Source organism: Lepus europaeus, chromosome 3, assembly GCF_033115175.1.
Source record: "Lepus europaeus isolate LE1 chromosome 3, mLepTim1.pri, whole genome shotgun sequence".
Classification (NCBI taxonomy): domain Eukaryota; kingdom Metazoa; phylum Chordata; class Mammalia; order Lagomorpha; family Leporidae; genus Lepus; species Lepus europaeus.
Window position 1 is genome coordinate 145275765 of NC_084829.1, and position 23715 is coordinate 145299479.

General features: G+C 36.0%; 1 protein-coding gene across 5 annotated transcripts in view; it reads left to right on the top strand.

Moving 5' to 3' along the window:
- Positions 1-23715, top strand: part of UTRN (utrophin) — a 591543-nt gene that overhangs the window by 239076 nt on the left and 328752 nt on the right. For all 5 annotated transcript variants that reach the window (XM_062186881.1, XM_062186876.1, XM_062186879.1 and 2 more), the window contains exons 34-41: positions 892-1062; positions 7228-7407; positions 9590-9718; positions 10029-10199; positions 12831-12992; positions 13372-13509; positions 18837-19028; positions 20150-20322. In XM_062186881.1, the coding sequence (XP_062042865.1) occupies positions 892-1062; positions 7228-7407; positions 9590-9718; positions 10029-10199; positions 12831-12992; positions 13372-13509; positions 18837-19028; positions 20150-20322 (1316 nt within the window). The remainder of the gene's footprint in view (positions 1-891; positions 1063-7227; positions 7408-9589; positions 9719-10028; positions 10200-12830; positions 12993-13371; positions 13510-18836; positions 19029-20149; positions 20323-23715) is intronic.

Sequence of the window (23715 nt, forward strand, 5' to 3'; positions counted from 1 at the left end):
TTATGATCTATAGATATAGGCACAACATAGTATCTTACATCTTGTGTTGTGATACCCCTTAAAGTGTTACCTCGGCTTTACAGCATGAAGCGCTGTTCTCAGTTTGAAGCATCATGATGTCCACAGCACAGGTGTCCGACTCTGCTCCATTTAATGGCTGTGCTGACCTGACCTTGGCCTTAGCTTATTTAAGCTTCATTTTACCTATGTGTAAAGTAAAACAAAATAGTGTCTGTCATGGAGACTATTGTAGATTTTGTTGCATAACATGTATGATTTCTTAGCACAAGACAGAAGCCATGTAAGAACTTTGTGTTTGTTCAGTTCATTTTGCTGTCTTCACTGACAATGAGAGCACAAGAATTATGATGTCAATGTTGCATGACCATGTACTATATTTTAAGTTATATGTTAATTATAAAACATCTAATTGCTAAAGTATTGCTATCTGCCGCCTCCCCAAATCACTACATAGTAAGGAGTGTGTTTTAAATGTAGTGATTCATTGAGAGGATTTTAAGACAAGCTGTGTTCTAAATTACAATAGCTATCATTTATTGATTTTAACTTTGTTCTGAGGACTGGACCAAGCTTGTTGATTAATGCTCATAACAATCTTGTGAGGGCTGTTTTTCCTCCAATGTCACCTAGGAGCTAAGTAATACAGTAAGATTGAAACCAGGGTTGCCTGACATTTACCCTCCACAGCATAGCATATCCTCTTGCAGAACTGTAAGACTGGAGTCATCTTAAGGTGCTGGAGACAAAGGTTATGTGTGTCTGGGGGGTTAAATTTGAATCACTTTGGAACGTTAGCTAGTATCCCAACTTGCTCCATTTGTGTTCATTGCTATCTTGGTCACAGTCTCTGCCCTCCCTCCCGCTTTGCAGGTGACAGAAGGAAAGCAGGACCTGGAAAGAGCATCGCAGTTGGCCAGGAAGATGAAGAAGGAGGCTGCTTCGCTCTCCGAGTGGCTTTCTGCTACTGAAGCAGAATTGGTACAGAAGTCCACTTCAGAAGGTTTGCTTGGTGACTTGGATGCAGAAATTTCCTGGGCTAAAGTGAGTTGCAGTTCAAGTGAACTCCACCACTATGCTGGTGTGACCTCTGGCATTTGTTCAGGGTAGTCCTGGTGGATACCATTTCTCATCATTTCATATTAAATATTGCCTTTTATCCCCGTTATTTTTTCCCACTTATATGTCCTAAGAATATCTGAAAACAATAATTTTAACAAGATAGTTTTATTTTGATTATATAAATTCATATTGATCATCAAGGCATTATGCTCCTCTGATACTTAAAGATGTAATTATGCACTTCAAAATCAGTGATGGCTCTGGAGTATTCAGACTTTACAAAGAATCATGCTGAATTTCATTCTTCTGTAGTAACTTTTGTGCCAATAACTAATCTAACTGCTCTACAGAACACAAGAATAGAATATTTTTTTAAGATTTATTTATTTACTTGAAAGTCAAAGTTACACAGACCGAGAAGGAGAGGCAGAGAGAGGGAGGTCTTCCATCTGCTGGTTCACTCCCCTGTTGGCCCCAGTGGCTGGAGCTGTGCCAGGAGCTTCTTCCAGGTCTCCCACACAGATGCTCAAGGACTTGGGCCATCTTCTACTGCTTTCCCAGGCCATAGCAGAGAGCTGGATCGGAAGTGGAGCAGCTTGGACTTGAACCGGCGCCCATATAGGATGCCAGCACTGCAGGTGGCGGCTTTATCTGCTATGCCACAGCACCGGCCCCTGGAATTGAATTTTTAAAAATCAATATAGAAGTTTTCTTTAGCCCTGTAGTTATTTTGAAATAAAGGGGAATAGAGAGTTGCTTTGCCGGTTTTCTCTTCTGCCATGGAGAAAGAATTGAAAGAACACAAAAGTAGTTGTTTTACCAGGACATTCTGCTTTCCTTAATTTATTTCTTAAGAAAGAAACAAGAGTCCTGGAGAGAAGTGCTAGAAATGAATGATTGATACAGTCACAACTATTTATAGAGCGCTGTGTCCTTTGCAGGTATTTGTTGAGGGCACCTTGAAGAGAAGATGCTGTGAGCTTGTCAGGTGCCACAGCTCCTGCCTCCTTTGAACATTCTGTGGAGGTGACACTAGAGAGAAAGTCAAGATACTAGGTCCTGGGAAAAGCATTCTCAGTCTAGAAAATAGCTCATGAAAACTGTGGTTATGCAATGAGCTGCCTGAGTGACAAGGAAGTAGAGACAGGGACGTGTGAGAAGAATGATGAGTGTTGAAGTCATGGGTGTATTGTGGATGGATTCAGAATAAAGGCACCAACGTTTATTTTTTTAAGTTTTTCTAGGAAATATTATCTTTTGTACAGTATACCTTAAAAACCATTGCTTTCTTATGAGGAACATGAGTTATATACAGCAGCATCCCCTGATGTGTAGGTGGCCAAGTGCAGATAGTACTGAACCCTGTATATACTTTCTTTCTCCTACACATATATACACTAATTTAGTGCCATTTCCATCTTAATAAGCACTTATATCCTCTTGCAATTTGAGACCATTGTGAAGTAAAAGAAAGGTTACTTAAATACAGGCACTGCAGTGGTATGACAGCTGATCTGATACAAGAGGCAGCTACTAAGTCACTGAAGGGTAGCATATACAGTGTGGACACATGGCTCACCCACATCCTGGGCTGGGTGGAGCAGAATGATGTGAGATTTCATCACACTTCTCAGAATGATTTTTGACTTAAAATTCATGAATTTCTTGTTTCTGTAATTTTCCACTTACTAATTTTGGACTGTAGTTGCTTGTGGGCAACAACCCCAGCAGTAGGCGTTGTGGTGCAGTAGATTAAGCCATTGCCTGTGATGTCAGCATCTCATATGAACACTGGCTGGTGTCTTGGTTGCTTTACTTCACATCCAGCTCCCTGCTAATGTGCCTTGGAAAGTGGTAGAAAATGGCCCAAATACTTGGGTCCCTGCCACCCACTTGGGAGACCTGGATGGAGTTCTAGGCTCCTGGTTTCAGCCTGCCTCAGCCCTGGCTGTTGTAGCCATTTGGGGGGGTGAACCACTGGATGTGAAATCTCTCTCTCTCTGTCAATCTGCCTTTCAAAGAAAATAAAAATAAATCTTTAAAGAAAAAAGGGAAGCAAAAGCAATAGGTAATGAGAGAATACTGTGTGAGGTAACTGAATAAAATTTGTATAATATAAAACAAAAAAAAGACAGGAACAAAAATCACAATAATTAAAGAATATCCTGCTACTGTTTCCCAGTTCCAACATGCATAGTCACAAACATATTTAAGAAGGAATTATTGGCCGGCACCGCAGCTCACTAGGCTAATCCTCCGCCTGCAGCGCCGGCACCCCTGGTTCTAGTCCTGGTTGGGGTGCCGGTTCTGTCCCGGTTGCTCCTCTTCCAGTCCAGCTCTCTGCTATGGCCCGGGAGTACAGTGGAGGATGGCCCAAGTGCTTGTGCCCTGCACCCGCATGGGAGACCAGGAGGAAGCACCTGGCTCCTGGCTTCGGATTGGCACAGCGCCGGCTGTGGCGGCCATTAAGGGGGTGAACCAACAGAAGGAAGACCTTTCTCTCTGTCTCTTTCTCACTGTCTAACTCTGCCTGTCCAAAAAAAAAAAAAAAAAAAAAAAAAAAAGAAAGAAAAGAAGGAATTATATCATGTTTCAAGACCTTTAAAAATCTTTACTTATAGTTTTTGTGTAGCATATTAGAGATATGTATAGTATTTCATTCTTATTTGGAACATTTCTTTTCTCGATTCATGTCCATATAAGTTATTTTCAATTTTCACTATTGTATATAATGCTATTATGAATATATTGTTAGCTAACTCATAGCATACATCAATAGTTATTTCCAGGGGATGGCACTATGGTATAGTGGGTTAAGCTTCCACCTGCAACACTAGAATCCCAGATGGGCACAGGTTCGTGTCCCAGCTGCTCCACTTTCACATCCAGCTCCCTGCTAAATACACCTGGGAAGGCAGCAGAAGATGGGCCAAGTACTTGGGCCCCTGCACCCATGCGGGAAACCTGGTTGAAACTCCTGGTTCCTGGCTTCCTGGATTGGCCCAGCTCCATCCATTGTGGCCATTTGGGAAGTGAACCAGTGGACGGAAGGTCTCTCTTTCTCTCTTTCTCTCTCTCTCTGTGACTCTGTCTTTCAAATAAATCTTAAAAAAATGTTGTTTCCTTGGGGCATACGTTGTGGCACAATGGGTTAAGTCACTGCTTAGGCTGCCAGCATCCCATACTGGAGCGTCTGGTTCACGTCCTGGCTACTTTGCTTCTTACCCAGATTCTTGCTAATGTCTCTATCTTTATGCATCTCTTTTGGCTTATATTCTTCAATGAATATGAGGCTAATTGTTCTTGAATTTTTAAAACAATCATGTTGGAAATTTTAATTTGAATTGCCTTAAATGTGTATGAATTTGTTTATAAGTGAGTTACCATCTTTGTTATAGTAAGTCTTTTAGGTAACATAGTACTTATTTTTCCCCTAGTTTCTTTATATCCTTATATAATGTTTTGATTTTTTTTTCTTTTCATAAACATTATATATATATGCAGAGAAGATTATCCTACATATTTATTTTACTTTAATTATTATAATTTACTGAGTATGCTTTTTATTTACTAATTTCTAATAGTATATTAGTGATAGTTTTGTGTATTTAATATTTAATAATTATCTGTGTATACTTATAAATTCAATTAGTTTTTCAGTTTTTTCATAATTTTTAAGATAGTAACTGTAAATAATAAGTTTGTCTTACTGTAGCTAGATAGTCTTAGATTTCCATTTAATCTTAATTTAGATTTTAAATAATGAAGAGAGTATATACGAATCATGCAGCATATTCTCATCACAAGCATAAATCTTGAAATAGTCATATGTAATACAATCATATTTTAAAAAATGTATTTTTAGGGAGTCTACATTTTTCACATTTTAATGTATTTCTACTTAAATGCTATTTTCAATGCAAAGCTTAAATAGCATTTTCATTCCTAACTAGTATTTTATCCTATATTTTAAACATCATTCTTTTCAGTGTAGTGATTTTCTTTTTTATGAAATCTATTAGCTTGGTGTGCATGCTATTTAATTTCATTACTTTAGTATTATTTTCTGTGGTGGTTAAAGACGATTCTAGTCAATCAGTGCATAACCACAGAAGGCCTGGAAAGACTCCACAGAGCCCCGGCTGCAGAGAGCAGTACCGTATGCCTGTGGGGATTCTTTGCTTCCCCTACTGGGGACGAACACTTGAAAAGAAATATTTTAGTGCCTTTATAAGTATATCGGTAATTGACATGACCAAGTGCTTAGCTTCTGTCTTAAGAATTTGAAACTCATACATGTTCTGGTGATTTAATTATGTTTAAGTTTGAGCTCCTTGAAATGATTGTCTTAAATATTGGTTTAAGAAGGTATGACAATTGTTAAAAGGTAAACAACAACAGTAGTAATAGTAGGACATATGTACAACATGATGCTTGGTAAATTAAGTTATAAAGGAAGAGAATGAGAGAGAGAGAGAGAGAGAGAGATAGAGAGAGAGATGAGGGTGGGTAGCAGGCCCAGTTCCCCCAAATGCCTGTAATGGCTGAGCCAGCTCAAGACCAGGATCCAGGAACTCAACTTAGATCTTGTGCGTGTCAGGAACAAGAGTAATGAGCTATCATTACTGTCTCTCATGGTTTGCCATCAGCTGGGCATCTCACCCAGGCACCCCCAAGTGGGACAAAGGCATTTTGATCAGTGTCTGAACTGCTAAACCAAATGCCCACTCTATGTTGCAAAGAAAGAGCTTTGCAACCTTCAACATACTTTGTGTTTCTGTGACTATACATATTGTCCAAGCCTATGCATTTTTGAATCAAATCATCATCATACCATCCAGAGTATTACATTGGGATATTTTATCACTTGCAAGACTAGAGCTACTAAGACTACAACTGCAGCCTTAGACTTGCTAATTTTCTTTTATTTAGTTAACATAAAATATGTTTATAGTGTTTATGCAAGAGTTATAGTATAATATGTAATCCTTAGAAGTAAATATAGTACACATCAATAATTTCTTCTGGTAATCCCAGAAACAAATTCATATGAATTTTTTATAATTGTGAGTTCTGCAATCTTTGTGTGTTGCCAGCTTTTAGTTATTGAAAATGAAATTGATTATTTATATCTAAAGTTATGAAGATAATTGATGTTTGTGTGTAATAAATGAAATTGAAACTTAAAATAAATGAAATAATTACATTTCTACTTCTGAATTTCTTATATTCTTTGATATGTGCTTAATTAAACATTGTAAGTTGCTTTTCTTTTTTATAGATTTAATATTTATTTGAAAGGTAGAGTTACAGAGAGGCAGAGGCAGAGAAAAAGAGAGAGAAAGAGAGAGAGAGAGAGAGATCTTCCATTCGCTATTTCACTCCCCAAATGGCCACAATGGCCAGAGCTGAGCTGATCAACCAGGAGCTCCTTCCAGGTTTACCATGCAGGTGCATGGACCCAAGCATTTGGGCCATCTTGTATTGCTTTGCCAGGCCATAGCAGAAAGCTGGATTGGAAATGGAGCAGCCAGGACTGAACCAGTTCCCACATGGGATGCTGGCACTGTAGGCAGCAGCTTTACCTGCTGCACCACAGTGTATTATTTCTTTACTTATTTGAAAGTCAGAATTAGGTGGGGGAGGGGGGAGAGGAGAGAGAATAAGTGCGTGCTCGTGCCTGCACAAAAGACAGAAAGAGAGAGAGAGAAAGAATGAATGAGAAAGAATCTCTGTCCTCTGGTTCATGTCTCAAGTGGCTGAAATGGACGGACCGAGCCAGGGAGAAGCCAGGAGCCAAGAGCTTCATCTGGGTCTCCCACATGGTCGCAGGAACCCAAGCACTTGGACCATCTTCCATTGCTTTCCCAGGCCATTAGCAGAGAACTGGATTGGAAGTAGTGCAGGTGGGACTTGAACTGGCAACCAGATGGGGTTGGGCATTGCAGTTGGCAGCTTTACCCTCTGTGCCGCAACACCAGCCCAACATTTTTATTTTCATTAGGAACTTAGGAAGTCTCACAGTGGCAGTATTAGGGAATTTTACAGAGCTTTGTAGAAGAAAAGGTTTTTTTGGCATTTTAAAATTGTATACATTTTTATAGTGTTCTGAAAGATCAAGTATGTGCTGGTGATCTTATGTTCTAGAATGTTCTGAAGGATCTGGAAAAGAGAAAAGCTGACTTAAATGTCATCACAGAGAGTAGCGCTGCCCTCCAGAACTTGATTGTGGGAAGTGAACCTTTGCTAGAAGAGAGGCTCTGTGTACTCAATGCTGGGTGGAGCCGGGTGCGCACCTGGACCGAGGATTGGTGCAACACCTTGCTGGTACGTTCCAGAAAAAAATTTAATAACAAAAATCTTCTCCTGTGCTTTCCGTATTTTAAAATGAATATGACTTTCATTGGAATTCCAAATCCAATCTTCTCTCTATCCCAGTAACATTCTGCTTATTAATTAATTCATTAGAAACAGTTTTTCACTTGAAAAGATAATAAATAAAAAGACTTTACATTCTTTATTATACAATAAACTATTCATGACATACATATAAATATGTACTTTAATGTTCTAGTAAATGTAGCCTGTTTCATTGTAGTGATTTCGTAGTATATTTAACTTTCATAATCACAGTGAGAGATATATTGACATACATACATATACACACATCATCTTTATAGATTTCTAATATTGGTAACTAGTTGAGAGGACAGGTTCTAGCATCTGATAGGAGAATTCTGACTGCTGAGTAACCTTGATCAAGTTACTTAAACTCTCTTTACGCCTCAGCTCTCTGGTCTGTAAACTGGATATTATTGCAGTTCCTACCTCATTGTAGTTTTTATGATGATTACATGACTCGAAGCATGTGGTACTCTTAAATAACTATACATAAGGCAGCCAATTTATCTGTTATGATTATCATAAATGTTATATGTATTTAGGTTTTGGTTGTACTAATACACTATTAATTATTTTATGGAGATATTGAGCATTTTATTTTGATTGTGTTTTTTTATTCTTCTTACACCAACAACAAATATACATAACCCTACCCACACCATACCATATATGGAATTGTCATTTATAAATTATTCTTTTTTTTAAGATAAACAAATTTTATTTATTTCACATGTACAGATTTAGGAACATAGTGATACTTCCCACCCTACCTTCCCTCCCGACCACACTCCAACCCTTCCTCCTCTTTCCTCTCTTATTCCTTCTCTTAATTTTTACAATGGTCTACATTCCATTTACTTTAGGACTTAAATCAACTTCATAGAATTACTAGACAATGGATAGAGAAAAGAAATTATAAATTACCATGTGTTTAAGCATATATTTAAATCAATCAGTATGGATAGGGCAGTGAAGACCATGGTTTTTGGTCTTGATCTGTCATAGGTTTATATCTACAGTCCTTGACCTACTACTTGTATAACATTAGAAAAGTTATTCAGTGTCACTAGGCTACAATCCCCATGTATAAAATGGGAATACATATGAAATAGATATATAGCAGAATTGTTAAAGGTTGAATATGATAATGAATATGAGGTTGTTGGCTCTTAGAATATGCCCATTAAATTTTATTTTTCTTACTAGCTTTGTTTGTCTTTCTTATGACCCTTCTTCAATCTATACCTTCTACATCTTGTTTTTGGGTAATATCTTTCTAGTCCTATCAGAACATTGGATTTTCCTGTTTTCTAAGGCTAATTCTGATAGCCATCAATTTTTTTTCTTAGACTCCAGATCTGTCAAATTTTTCTCATTTACTAGTTCATGTTTTCTTTTTTAACAGTGTTTCTGTATTATAGATTAATAATTTGTCTCTTTTAAAAACAGTTCTATGTTTTTCTTGTATTTACATACTAGAAAACAAAGTTCCTGGGAGTTATTAATGTTATAAGTTCCCCATTTTTTTTTTATCAAGTTTTAGCTTCTTGCCTTAGCCTCGTATACTGCCTCGTTAAAATCTGCTTAAGTGTTTCTGTTTTCAAATCTGTTTTTCTCAATCACTTTTTTATGTCCTGCATTAGAACAGACTTCTATTATTGAGTTCTGTGCCAGTTGTAGCTTTAAGTGCTGAGGATATTGAGCTCAAAGGATAGACCCTGTCTGCTTGAGCAGGCAGAATCTCATTCAATCCATATTTTCATTATTCTTTTGTATTCTTATATCCTTAATGAGTTTTTTCCAAAAATATGATAGAAAGGGGGCAGATGAGATCTGTTCTAGGAATGAGGAATAAGAAGCAAACTTGAAAGGCAACTGAAAAGGAAACTTCAACTTTTTATTGTGTTGACTTTTAAGTCCAATAAATTCACCATGGCTGTGCAGTTTTAGGAATGAGATTGATTTCCTGACAAAGGGGCAGGAAGGTAGAAAGTTTCTTTAAATTTAGCATACAAGTTGCTCTTTGAAAGTCTTTTGTATCTCTTGTCAGCTTCTCATCTTAAATATGTTATATGATTGTGTCAGCATTTCATGAATTCCTTTGTAGAGCCATCAGAACCAGCTGGAAATATTTGATGGAAATGTTGCTCACATAAGTACCTGGCTTTATCAAGCAGAAGCTCTGTTGGATGAGATTGAAAAAAAACCAGCGAGTAAACGGGAAGAAATCGTGAAGGTAGCACAAGCAGTCAGTGCCATTTCTGGGAGTGGAATGTTTTGCCATCATCTCCTCTCACTGGACGTTGTGATTTACTTGTGCACATCTTTTTTTTACCCATGCAGATTCACAAACCATTTATTTTGGTGGGAGAAACTAAGATCTCCTGTGAACCTAGGAAGAGCTGTTATACTAATTCAATGTGTTAAAATCTCTAACCTGGAATCTTAGAGATTTCTTTATACTTCTTTTAATGCTGAGTGAGCATCACACCCATGCTTAGTTTTGTTTTTACTCACGGGATCATTTTGTTTTTTCTTACAATTAGCGTTTGATATCTGAGCTGGATGATGCCAACCTCCAGGTTGAAAATGTCCGTGACCAAGCCATTATTTTGATGAATGCCCGTGGCAGTGCAAGCAGAGAGCTTGTGGAACCAAAGTTAACTGAACTGAACAGAAACTTTGACAAAGTGTCTCAACACATCAAAAGTGCTAACGTGAGTAATTCTATTTTTATAGAAAACCATTTTCCTAGAGATAGATGTATAAAAATGATAAACAATTATATAGTATTTCCATGAGAAATTTAATATTAAAATGGTTTTAATCACTTTTTATTTGAATGGAAGATATATCTTTAATTATGATTATACATATAAAAGAGTATAACAAGAAACTAGTTTTGAAAAAAAATTCAGTTGAGAAAAAGTCTTAAAAATTCTAAGGGAGATTAGAATTGGCTATGAAATCTTGACTAGTTTCAAAGCAAGGTATGAATGTTAAACACATTATTTTCTATTCATATTTTACATATGCCCTCCTATTGCATATACTGTGCTGTTCAATTTTGGGCTTTACATGTTGACAAATCTAGAAGTTACAGTTAAGCTCACAATTTAAGCCTCAATTTAATAAGTTAACTAATTTAATAACTTAAAGAGCTTTATAAGTAGAGTTGAAATAAGATGATGATAAATCAAAGTTTTTCTTTTTTCAAATAAGAGTGCTTGTGCTACCTTGTGTAATTTTTCTTTCTGTTTATGAGTCTCAATTTTTTTTTTTTTTGCCAGGCAGAGTTAGACAGTGAGAGAGAAAGACAGAGAGAAAGGTCTTCCTTCCGTTGGTTCACCCCCTTAATGGCTGCTACTGCCAGTGCTCTGAAGCCAGGAGCAGGGTACTTCCTCCTGGTCTCCCATGCGGGTGCAGGGCCCAAGCACTTGGGCCATCCTCTACTGCCCTCCTGGGCCACAGCAGAGAGCTGGACTGGAAGAGGAGCAACCAGGACAGAATCTGGCGCCCCAAATGGGACTAGAACCCGGGGTGCCGGTGGCGCAGGTGGAGGATTAGCCAAGTGAGCCATGGCGCCGGCCTATGAGTCTTAATTTCACATATTTTACTCTTGTTTTATGAGGGGAGAAAATGAATCACTTTATTTTCGTGTTTTCATACCCTGGCATGTAGCATGTACTCAGTAAATAAGTTGAGGAAATGAGAACATTTTGGTGGTTTGGTGAAAAAAAAAAAGAGCCAACTTCAGGGTCATTTATACAAGATATTCATTCCAACACAGGATTCTGAATTTTTAAGGATTTCAATTGGGCTCACTAAGTGACATTTTTAAATATTCAGTTAATTCAACCTCTAGAGAGCTGTGTATTGAAATTATTAAAGAGGAAGGATCCTCTTTTTTGCAGGAAGTACGTATTGTCCAATCTTGCTTTATTTTGAAATATCTGATATAGGCTACATTATCTTTTTTAGCTTATGAATACACTTAGATTATTTACAACTTAAAGTAAGCAAAACTCTCGCTTTAGCTTTTGTCTTCCTTAACCTCACTCTTACCTCCTTATGTTCTGACCTAAGATCATTTTATTCTTTTCAATAAATCTATGGAAAAATTTTCTTGTTATAAAAAATAATGTATAAGACATAGGAATGGGGTGAGAGGAAGTACAAAGAAACAAAATTACCATTCTCCCCAAAAATAACCTCTGTAAACATGTTGGTATTCATGTCTATTCATATGTAAATGTTAGTAAAATGTAATAATTTCATATAGTTTTATATATTCTTCTTTGATATGGTTTGTAAGTGCTGTAGAGTGTTTTATATGTAATTTGTCACAGTTATCAAGTTAATTTCTCATTTTTGTCATGGTTTATAAGTATTATATTTGTTAAAATTCTCTTATGTTTTTGCTCATCTATCTCTTAATATGCCCTTGGGTTAAATTCTTAAAATTTCTTGAACTTGTTGCAAAAGTTGAATGAATACATTTGGCAGTGTATACAGGGAGCTTGTAAAATCAAAATTAGCTGAATTGAATAGCATATGTATATGATTTATATTTGTAATTTTTCATATAGTGATTACTTGACAATATTGTGTTGAGAAATCTATACTTCTGTGACATTTCGGTATGAAAGTCCAAGGAGAATTCTGCTAGAGAAGTACCTGGGAGTTAATCTGTTGAATGTCCCTGCATTGGGTGGCAGGTGGTCATTTTTTATTGTGTGGCAGAATGACTTTTAGGTCATGGCCTTGTTTTTCACCATGCTCATATGTGGTCTCAGAATCCATCACACTGTATTCTTTGCAACCACAGTCACTGCCACACTACCTCATAGCACTGGCTAGAGTGTAGGGATAGGGAGTAATTCAGAGAAGCCGAAATTGATAAAACCATTGCATTATGAATGAATGAATTGAAATCCAATTCTAATTAATGCCAGTTCCTCTCTTTTCAATTATTGATGAGAGTCAAGTTATGAATATCCTATTATGTATTTTCTTAATAAACAGAAGAAAGAAGCTTTAAAAGGTTACAATGGTAAATAATGACAGGGAAATGGAAATGTTATAATTAGCCTGATTTGATCAGCACACATTGTATGTATTTGTTGAAATGTCATGTGCAGTATGTTGATAAAAAATTAAAAATATTTAAGATGAAATGTTAACTAGGCTGATTTAATCTCCACATATTGAAGACATGTATTGAGTTATCATGCTATACCTTATGGATACGAACAGTTTAAATGATAATGAAAAGTTAAAATAATGAAAAATTAAAATCTTCAGGAAAAAACAGAGTGTATTTTCAGAGAACTCTTTTCCTTCTGCAGTTACTAATTGGTCAGGAGCCCTTATCATACCAGTGTTTGGTTACCACTGATGCATTTGAAGCCAGTGTACCTTACTCCGACTTGGAAAAATTAGAAAATGATGTAGAAAATATGTTAAAAGTTGTGGACAAACACTTGGAATCCAGTGATGACAGTGAAAAGGTTGGTTTAAGGAAATTTCAAAACCATTATGTTATCATTTTCATGTCTGTTAGTTTTGTTTTTATATTAATAATGTTTATCCACAGAGTCTGCCACTCAGAAACAGATTCCAATATGATTTTCCGATGAATGTCAGTTTAAGATTTGCTAAGTAACTTATATGGTGTTTTAAAAAATAGGTACATTTTCCTCAGTGTTAGCCAACTTCTACCAAACTAGCTTTGAGGTACCTGAACTTCAAATGTGAAACTTACTAAGAGAAATATGGCTTTTGGATCATTCACCTTAATATATCTTGACTGACACTTAGCTTAATGGGTTCGTCCTGCTTTGGATCCCATAATAAGTGAGTACTTTTTTTTCCCTTTTAAACACTCAGATGGATGAAGAGAGGGCCCTGATCGAGGATGTTCTACAAAGAGGGGAACAAATGTTACCTCAGCCTATGGAGGACAGTAAAAAAGAAAAGATTCGTTTGCAGTTGCTACTTCTGCACACAAGATACAACAAAGTGAAGGTATCATGCTGGGCGCGTATCTGGGGAATTTAATGAACTTATTTAGTGTTTGATGTTTTTGCTTACATTCATGGACACTAAAACCAATTGGAGCACTCTCTTCTTTCTGGTGTGTATTACTAGATATGATTATATTTTTGGATTGGGCAGGACTCAAGAAAAAAAAAACAACATCCCTTTCGGGTTACTGATTATATAAGAAATCTTAAAGAGATCTATTTCTTTAAGAAGTGACTTCCTCCTTCAATTCTGTATTTTAATTTTATAAAAAAATATATATTTGAAAGGCAGAGAGAGAGAGAGAGAGAGAGAGAGAGAGAGAGGCAGGCCAAGTGGAGAGAGCTCTCATCTACTGGTTCATTCTTCCAGATGCCTGCATTGTCTGGGAGTGGGTCAGGGCCAGAGTCAAGAGCCAGGAATTCAATCCAGATTGCCACCATGGGTGATGGGAACCCAATTTCTTGATCCGTCACTGTGACTTCTCAGGGGTCGGCGTTAGCAGCAAGCTGTTGTCCCAAGCCAGAGCTCGGAATCAAACTCTAGCACTCTGATGAAGGATGTTAGCGTCTTAACTGCTAAGCTCAGTGGACACTCCTAATTCTGTATTTTACATGTGGAAGTCTTGGCCACGTCAAAACATTTTCTGGTAAATTGGTGAGCTGCTAGATGATGATTTCTATTCTAGTAAAACAATTCACTACCCATTCCATTTTAAATGGCAAGCTATCATCTCAGCTGCATATTAAATGTGCGGTGCTGTTTGTTCTTGGTAACCCCTTTTAGATATAATTTTAGCCTCGTTTTTGTGTGCCACAGCCTTCTGATGTGTCCCTTTCTGAACTTGCTCTCCCCTCATGCCTTGCCCCATATTTCCTACTTCATTCTCTATGTTATTTTAGAAATCAGCCACTCTCTCAAGGTAGAACCCTCAACATCATTTTCAGCTATCTCTTGTTTCTCACATACTTTGTTCCTCACACAAAATATAGTAGGTTTTAGAACCATCAGGTCCCTCTAACACGAGGTTAAGTGTGCTTAGATATGTTATGTAGTTACTTGTTTCATGATCAAGGCCAAGTGACTTTTCTCTGAGTTAGTTCACTGTTTTTTCCATAGCTCAGATTTAAAATTTTCTCCCATTATTAATTACAATAGGTCTCCCACTGGCTTTCTTCTACCTGTTTTTTCTTGATCTCACCCATCCCAGTATCTTTCTCAGAATTATATCCCCCAATGTCATAGCTGATTGTGTCATCCTATTATCTAAGAAATTGTTCAGGAAAATATTGAAAAATACAGGAAAACCTTTAGGTGTTCATCAGTGATTGCCATTGCTTCCGTCTGACCTCTGGCTGCCTCTTTCCTGTTTTGGCCATGTAGTATAAGCTAGGCTGGTTGTCTGCATTTTCCTAGGCACATTGCATGCCTTAGCACACTTGGGATCTTCCTAATTTTGTTCCCATTCCCCAGAGTGTGTTTTGTCCTTATTTTATTTGAGAAATGTATTATCTTTCAAGACTTAGCTCTGTTTTTGTTTCTAATATCTGATTATATATAACTGTTTGCTTTATTGTTATTCATTTTTGAAGCATCTTCCTTCCCTGGGACTTATTTGAGGATTCAGGCCACATCTTACTCATCTTTGGGTAGCAAATCACAAATTATTAATTTCTGAACATATATAAATGACTTTTAAGCTTAATAGATTAACAAATTATTTTTCCAAAAGTAGTAATATATATTGTTATAGACTCATTTTATTTTGCTTTCACTTGCATCATTTATTGCAAGTAATGTTTGCTATGATATATTCTTCAAATGTATAGTTTTCAAAGCTAGTGCTCTTAACTGTGAACAGTTGAATCACTTGGCAATGTTTTAAAAACAGAAACATGTGTTATTAACCTTTTCCCATTTGTTTACTAGGATATTAACTTTTTAAATATGCCTAAGCCCTTTATTAAATAACTATATTGACTTCTTGATATTAGCTATAAAATATTATCTTGATGATGTTTATCTTCTAGTTACTTGACCTTTAACATATAACCATTTAAATTTTCTGTTTAGTCTTACATGATTATGTTCTATCTGTGGATTTTTTTTCTTGGAGAAGGGTACCTGTTTGGGATCTGAAAAGTCTTTGTAAATAGTTGATAAATATTTAATTTTGCTTAGTTCCACAGTTTTTTTCCCATGCATTGAGAAAAATAAAATACAAATTTCTGTTTCAGATAAACTCTTTCATCTATCTGGACTGTGGTTTGCTTTTTCATGTGACATAAGCTGTGTCATGTGACACTGTCTCATTTCAGTACTAACCTGTAGTATACTTGTATTTCTGTAGTCTAGCACAGCTCTAGAAAAGTAAAATTTTCCAGAATTTTAGGCCAGATCTTGAGGACTTTTTTTTTAAATAGGGCTTTATGATGGATCACTCTGTTGGGTAATAAGCCCTATTTTTGGAAACTAAAAGCGCAAGCCTAAATCCTGAACTGTCTGGCTGCTTCTACAAAAATATGAGGCTCAGAAAAACTCCGGATTATCTTTACACTCTAAGTAGAAAAAGAGACAGTCTCAATGAATGTGTTCTTTTTAAAAATTTGTATGTATCAAAAAGGTACATACTCAACTCCCAGTTCACTCTGACCCCCCAGGTACTGGCAGCCTTGCAGTTATAGCCTGTTATGTAACTGAGGATGCAACGCAGGATTCCTGGGCTTGTGATGGTTGCTAACTTGTAAAAGTGACTCTCAACATAGTGGAATAGAGCAGATTAGAAAAAATTCTGGCATGTAATATTCAATGATGCAAAATGAGGAAAGCACTACAAAGTTACGTGTCTGAAAAGCACAATCAAGTAGTTACAAACCTATAACCTTTCTGGGTCTTATAAAAACAGATGACCCCATGGGAGACCAGGAGAAGCACCCGGCTCCTGCCTTTGGATCAGCGTGGTGGCCATTGGAGGGTGAACCAACGGCAAAGGAAGACCTTTCTCTCTGTCTCTCTCTCTCACTGTCCACACTGCCTGTCAAAAACAAACAAACAAACAAACAAACAAACAAATGACCTCTCTGTAAGATTCTGGCTAATGCATGGGAGCCAAGCAGAACAGGAACCAAAGTTTCACTTCGCTGACACGATTACTGAAACAGGAAATATTTTTATTCGTATTCCTAGTTGTTCAATTAATTAATTAATTAGATTTATTTATCTTAAAGGGAAAGACAGGAGAGAGAGAGAGAGAGAGAGAGAGAAAGATTTCCCCATCTACTGGTTTACTTCCTGAATGCCTGCAGCAGCCAGGACTGGGCCAGGCTGAAACCAAGAGCCTGAAACTCAGTCTGGGTCTTCCACACGAGGCATAAGGGACCCAAGTATTTGAATCATCATCTGCTGCTTCACCAGGTCTACGTGAGCTGAAAGTGGGAGCAGAGACAGGACTGAAATTCAGGCCCACTGGTATGGAGTGTGGGCTGCCCAGGTGGTGTGTTACCTGCTGTGCCAAACACCTACCACCTATAAATACGCTCACTGAATTATTTTCTTTTTCCTTAAAGTTAAGATGAAGAACAACTGAGCCTAATTTTGTGATAACCAACTTTCCCCACCCCCAAATTGGGCTGTTTGAAATGAAAATCTGAAATATATATTTAATTTTTTCTTTTCTTAAAAACATATTTCCAGTCTTTTTATTCCATATTAGTTCCTAAATAGATGCATTATTTCAGTGTTCTTTCACATTTGCTTAAAAAGTAGAATTTGCTTTCTATATATATATATATATATATATATATATATATATATATAATTTATATATATTATATATATTTAAATATCTGGAAATGCACTCTCACTAAAATTTGAACATGTGACATTAGGATAATAAAATTAATATTATAGACAAGCACTGTTAACTCTACTGATAAAGTCAACAAGTTTTTAGGTTGTTTCTAACCTGACTGTCCAGGACTACCCATCAGCTGATGGAACTGAGGACTACCTTCATTTTAAACCTTTAAAAAAAAACACTTGTACCAATAAATTACTTTCCTATAATTATTAATGAGATTTTTTTTATTTGACAAGTAGAGTTATAGACAGTGAGAGAGAGACAAAGGTCTTCCTTCCGTTGGTTCACTCTCCTAATGGCCGCTGGAGCCTGACTGCACTGATCCGAAGCCAGGAGCTGGGTACTTCCTCCCAGTCTCCCATGCGGGTGCAGGGCCCAAGCACTTGGGCCATCCTCCACTGACCTCCTGGGCCACAGCAGAGAGCTGGCCTGGAAGAAGAGTAACTGAGATTAGTACCCGGCGGCCCAACCGGGACTAGAACCCCGGGTGCCGGTGCCACAGGCAGAGGATTAGCCAAATGAACCACGGTGCCGGCTTGAGATTTTTAATCTTGTAAAAGTTGGTATGGATTTTAAAGGATGCACATTATTCATAATGATATTGAGTTCTAGGAGGCAATAAATACAAGGCTCAATCCTATGGTTCTGATTCAATTATTTTAGTTGAGTTTTGGTTTCATTAAGGAATTATAACCATTTTCAATTACTGATTGAACAAGCCTATCTCTGTGGTCATCTTCACAGCAGACAGCATTTGTTAAATTGTAGTCCTTTGGGAGTGAAGGACATGAGCTCCCGGATAACTCATAGCCTCTCCCAGAGAGCACCTTGTTGTTTGGAAAGCTATGAAAATTTGTGTTAGGGCCAATGAGTGGATTTGTCTGGCTGTAGCACTTTAGGACCTGTTGTCTCACGTAGGACACTCATGCTCTGTAATATTGATCTCAAAGGTTATGATTATGTGCTAGATTACCTGCATATGATTTTAACCGAAATACCCATTATATTTGTTATATTCGTATGAAGACATGATTAACTTATTTATGTTTCCAGCAGTGAGGTCCAGAAGTGTTTAGTATAATTATTGGTTTTTTAAAGTGTAAAATGATAATGGTTACCATGTTGTCTTTCATGCAGAACTTTATGATGGGCAGTGTATTTTGATTTCAATGACTCAAAGAAATGATGTTTACTGTTGGCTAGCTGAGATAGGTCTTAGAGAAAACCCTTGTAAATATTAACTTATTGATGCTATTTAACAGCAGGATGTAGATGAAAATTAGAATGGAGTTTATTAAGGGTGTCTACAGCAATGCAGATTTAAAATATGAAACTGAAGGTGTTTTAAGATTTTAGTTCCTTATATTAAATTTATGCACACAATAATCTTGTTTCTTCATTTTAACATTACTCATCATAAGGATATTTTAGGATATGTCCAATATTATTATTATTTTAATATTTTTTGTAGGCCATGCCTATTCAACAGAGAAAAACAGGCCAACTTGCTTCTGGAATTTCATCCTCACCACTCCCCACAGATTATCTGGTTGAAATTAACAAAATTTTACTTTCCATGGAAGATGTTGATTTATCACTTAATATTCCAGAGCTCCACAACCCTGTGTATGAAGACTTCTCTTTCCAGGAAGATTCTCTGAAGGTAATTCTCCAGACATTGCATTAGAATAGCTGCAGTTATTATAGAAATAAAGCAAGGAATTTGTTATTAGGCCTGGTCTTTGTGTTTTAAAACTTGTGCCAATAGCTGTGGCAAGGCCATTAAAGCCACTACCTGTAGTGTCAACATCCAATATGGGTACCGGTTGCTCCACCTCTGATCCAGCTCTCTGCTATGTCCTGGGAAAGCAGCAGAAGATGGCCCATGTCCTTGGACCCCTGCACACATGTGGGAGATCTGGAAAAAGCTCCTGGCTCCTGGCTTTGGATGAGCATAGCTCCGGCCATTGTGGCCATCTGGGGAGTGAACCAGCAGAAGGAAGACTTCTCTCTTTCTCTCTCTCCCTCTCTCTCTGCCTCTGTCTCTGCCTCTCTGCAACTCTGCCTTTCAAATAAAATAAATAAACCCTTTAAAAAAACTTGTACCAATAAATTACTTTCCTATAATCATTAATGAGATCTTTAATCAATAAAAGTTGGTATGGATTTTAAAGGATGCACATTATTCACAATATCAGATTTTTAAAAATCAGACACCAACACAGAGCATAGCCTGTCTTATAAATTTGCTTGTCAGTTGACATAAAATGTCAGCATTGATCAGGTTCATTATAATGATTTAAGATTGGCCCATTGTTAAAATGGGGATTGGCATGTTCATTATAAGTTGATTAAACTATTAAAAACCTTCTCATATAATCTGATTGCATTTTTAATGTCAAAATAAAACCTCAGGTAAGATAGGTTTGGTGTCTCATTTCTGTCAGTTAAGCTATGCTTATTAGATATTTGAAAGTATAAATAATTCTAGCTTCAAATCCTTTATTGCTTTTAGAGAATGATATTGAAGATTTTTGTATGTCCTATGCAAATACCTCTTTGACCATCCATGAAGATTTTCTCCACTTGCCATTGAAATATTATGTAGCATTACTCTCATTTTGGCTAATACAGGATATTACATATTTTTAAAGTTTCTAGTTTGCATGAGCAACAGTGATTGGCCTTGTTATTACTTTACATGGATGTTATTTTGGCTACCTCTAACTCCATTCTTTTTGTTACTTTGCTGGATTTTGTTAATGTATGACAATATATTTTTAGAACATCAAAGACCAACTGGACAAACTTGGAGAACAGATTGCAGTCGTTCATGAAAAGCAGCCAGATGTTATCCTTGAAGCCTCTGGACCTGAAGCCATTCAGATCAGGGATACACTTACGCAGCTGAATGCAAAATGGGACAGAATTAACAGAATGTACAATGACCGTAAAGGGTATGTGTAAATGAAATTAATATTTAATAAAAATATCTGTAGATTCATGGGCCATTACAGGGGTCATGCATACATTGAACTCTAAGGTTAAGATTACGTGCTAAATTACCTGCATATTATTTTAACCAAAACACCCATTGCATTTCTTCTGTTGTGAAGACACAGTTAATACGAATGTGATTGTTTCATATCTTTGTACTATGCACACTGCTTAATAACTTGTGATGAGTATAATGTTTTAAAGAGGAATCTGGTGATATGTAGATGATTACTTACAACTTAATATCTTAATAATATGGAAACTTCTAATTTTTAGTATTTGAATAGTGTCCATTTTCTTTAAAAACTTAAAAGATTTTCATTAATGTTTACTTTACACATATTTGGTCATTAGTGTAATGAAGAGAAGCTGTAATAAATATTAGAATCCATATAAAATTGCAAACCCTTTTTATAATTTTCTGTTTAGTGGAAGGTTTTTGATCCTTCTTCTTACTAGATTTTGAATAGGCCTTTTAAATAGGTAGAAAAACTTAACAAATTTTTCCTAGGAAATGTGAACATAGTGAAATGGAAAATAAGATGAAATAGCTCAATATAAAGTACGGTATATGGGGAAAGTTAACACATAATAGCACATTGGAAAACTTTAGAGCCAGGCACACGAAAACTAGGCGTCAGGTTCTTCATCTTGTGTGTGTATGTGTGTCTGTGTGTGTGTGTGTATTTCATGTGACTAACAAATCTTCGAAAAGAGAGACTTCAATGGCCTTATATATATATACACTTGCATGGATTTTTACATTTAGAGAATATCCTTTTACATGCATCTTTGATCAGGATTGTATTTCATTAAACTTAGTACTGGATGAAGACAAATTTGTTAAAAAAAACAAAACTATTTTAAAGCTCTGGATTACATCTTGAAATAGGTTAGTATACCCCAGTCAACAGAACTGGCAATAGTATACTTTTTGGGAACCTTGGGCAACATTGGCAGTTTTTTTTATGTCTTTTCCAATTTTATATTGAGAGAGTAGATATCATTTTTATTTTCACTTATTTATTAATAAGGTTTGAATATCCTTACATTTGTTCAAGGTCATGGTATTTTTTACTTTTCTATCATGGTATTATTATTTATTTATTAATTTGCAAAAGCCTTTGTCTACATTAAGGATATTAGCCATTTATATTTTTTGTTTCTTAATTATTCATAACTTTTTATGGTTTGCTTAATTTTGTTTAAGGTGACTTTTGATATATAGAACATTTAACTTTATTCATATCTTATAGTCTTTTTCTTTGTGATTTCATTCATTATTTATCTGTATATAACAACTTTTTCACTGTTAAATGTATATTTTTTCTTTTTTCAACTTTTATTTAATAAATATAGATTTTCAAAGTACAACTTTTGAATTATAGCGGCTTTTCCCCCCATAACCTCCCACCCACCCACAACCATCCCATCTCCCACTCCCTCTCCCATCCCATTCTTCATCAAGATTCATTTTCAATTATCTTTATATACAGAAGATCAATTTACCTAAATGAAAGATCTCTGTGAGTGAGATCCCAGTGGAAAGAACAGGCCATCAAAGAAGGAGGTACCTTTCTCTGAAGGGAGGAGAGAACTTCCACTTTGAATATGGCCTTGTCAGATAAGATTGGAGTTGGTTAAATGTATATTTTAAAAGCAATTTTTAGATGCTTGTTCTAAATTTCACATTGAATAATCTGAATTTCACTTAATTTTAGGTTTAATAATTTTTAACATTCTGCCATACATACATATGTAAATTACACACACAAATACATTGTTCATGAAAGCAGGAATGTGTATATTAATATCATATAATGTGTAATGCATGAGAAAGATAAAGTGAAGAAAGACGTGTATATAATTATGAGGGATATAATTCAGAGAAGAAAGTGTTTAAAAATATCTGTATATCAAATGATATAACAGCCACTTTTTTTATACTGATTTATGAACACATAAATTACAGATGTAAGAAAAAATGTGGAATAAGGAAGAGAGATAAGTAAAACATGATACTTAAGTCGTTGGCTTGAGGACCTGGGCAGGTGATGCTGCTTTTCTCAGTGACTGGGAACATAGGGGTGAATGAGTCTGCGTGGAAGATAGCAAAGTCAGGTGGAATACTCAAGATAGCAAACTTTTGTCCAGTTCATAGGCACAAAATGATGGGAAGGATTACCATACTTCTCTATGCAGTCGGCAAGGCTTGGGCTTCGAGTTCCTTGATTCCATGGAAGCCCTAACCCTTCATGCATCCCTTTTGCCCTGTAAGGAGCTTGCTGGAGAGAAAGGAGGTGAAGGCTTTGCAAACCCTACCTGAGCATCCTTTTTCAAAGTCTTCTCAGGTTAATCCATTAAACTGTAACTGTGTTGGTTAGATTTATTTGAAATCTAATGTTCTGTAAATTGTGATATTGTTCTATGTTTATTGGTTTTATTTTCAAAATCTTTAAATCTTTGGGGCAGCCTTTCTGGTAACATTTTTATTTGTTATTGTGACACCTTGAAGTTGAAAATTATGAGTTATGTAGTTGATGTACATTTTTATAAAAATAATGAAGTTAATATTAATATCTTCTCACAGTATTTTTTTTGAAATGCTCTTATTTTTGTCATGTTCAATAGAATGTTGGTATTCTATGATCAGTCAACACATCCCAGCAACATTTAAAAAATAATTTTCATTGAAAGGCCATATAAATATTTAGGAGTTAGTGACATCAGGAATAATTTTATTATTTTAAAAATAATCACATTTTTATTATGTAAATAAAATTTTTATAAATATTATTAAAACATTAGATCTCTCTTCTTAACTTCTCCCTGAGCTACTGCTCCAACCATAAAATAGAAGAAAAAATTTCTGTAGGATCCAAATTCTACAAAGCTTTCCTTCTTTATACTTATTTTGTGTATTTCAAATATGATGAGCAATGGAATTTTACTTTTTCTTACCTCTACAAGAGTTAGGTTTAAACTGCAATCTCCACAGCCCTTTGTCTCATTGCTTAATCTAGGCCTTGTACTTCCATGCTGTGCTGTATCAGGTAAATGTGATACTTGAATTAGTCATCACCGAAAGTATATAGGAGATTTTAAAAAGCTCATGGAAAATGGAGTAAAAGTATGCATTTGTATTGATGCATAAATTGTTGAAACTCATACATGTTCTTTCATAATATACATTTTTCCATGGACTTTTTCAAGACCAATCCTATGTATGGATTTCGCAAATTTTTGTTCCCCAATAGACATCTTTTTTAAAATATTAATTAATTAATAATTGATAGATTTGAGAGAGAGCGAGACAGCAAGTGAGAGAGAGAAGGAGAGAGAGAGAGAGCAAA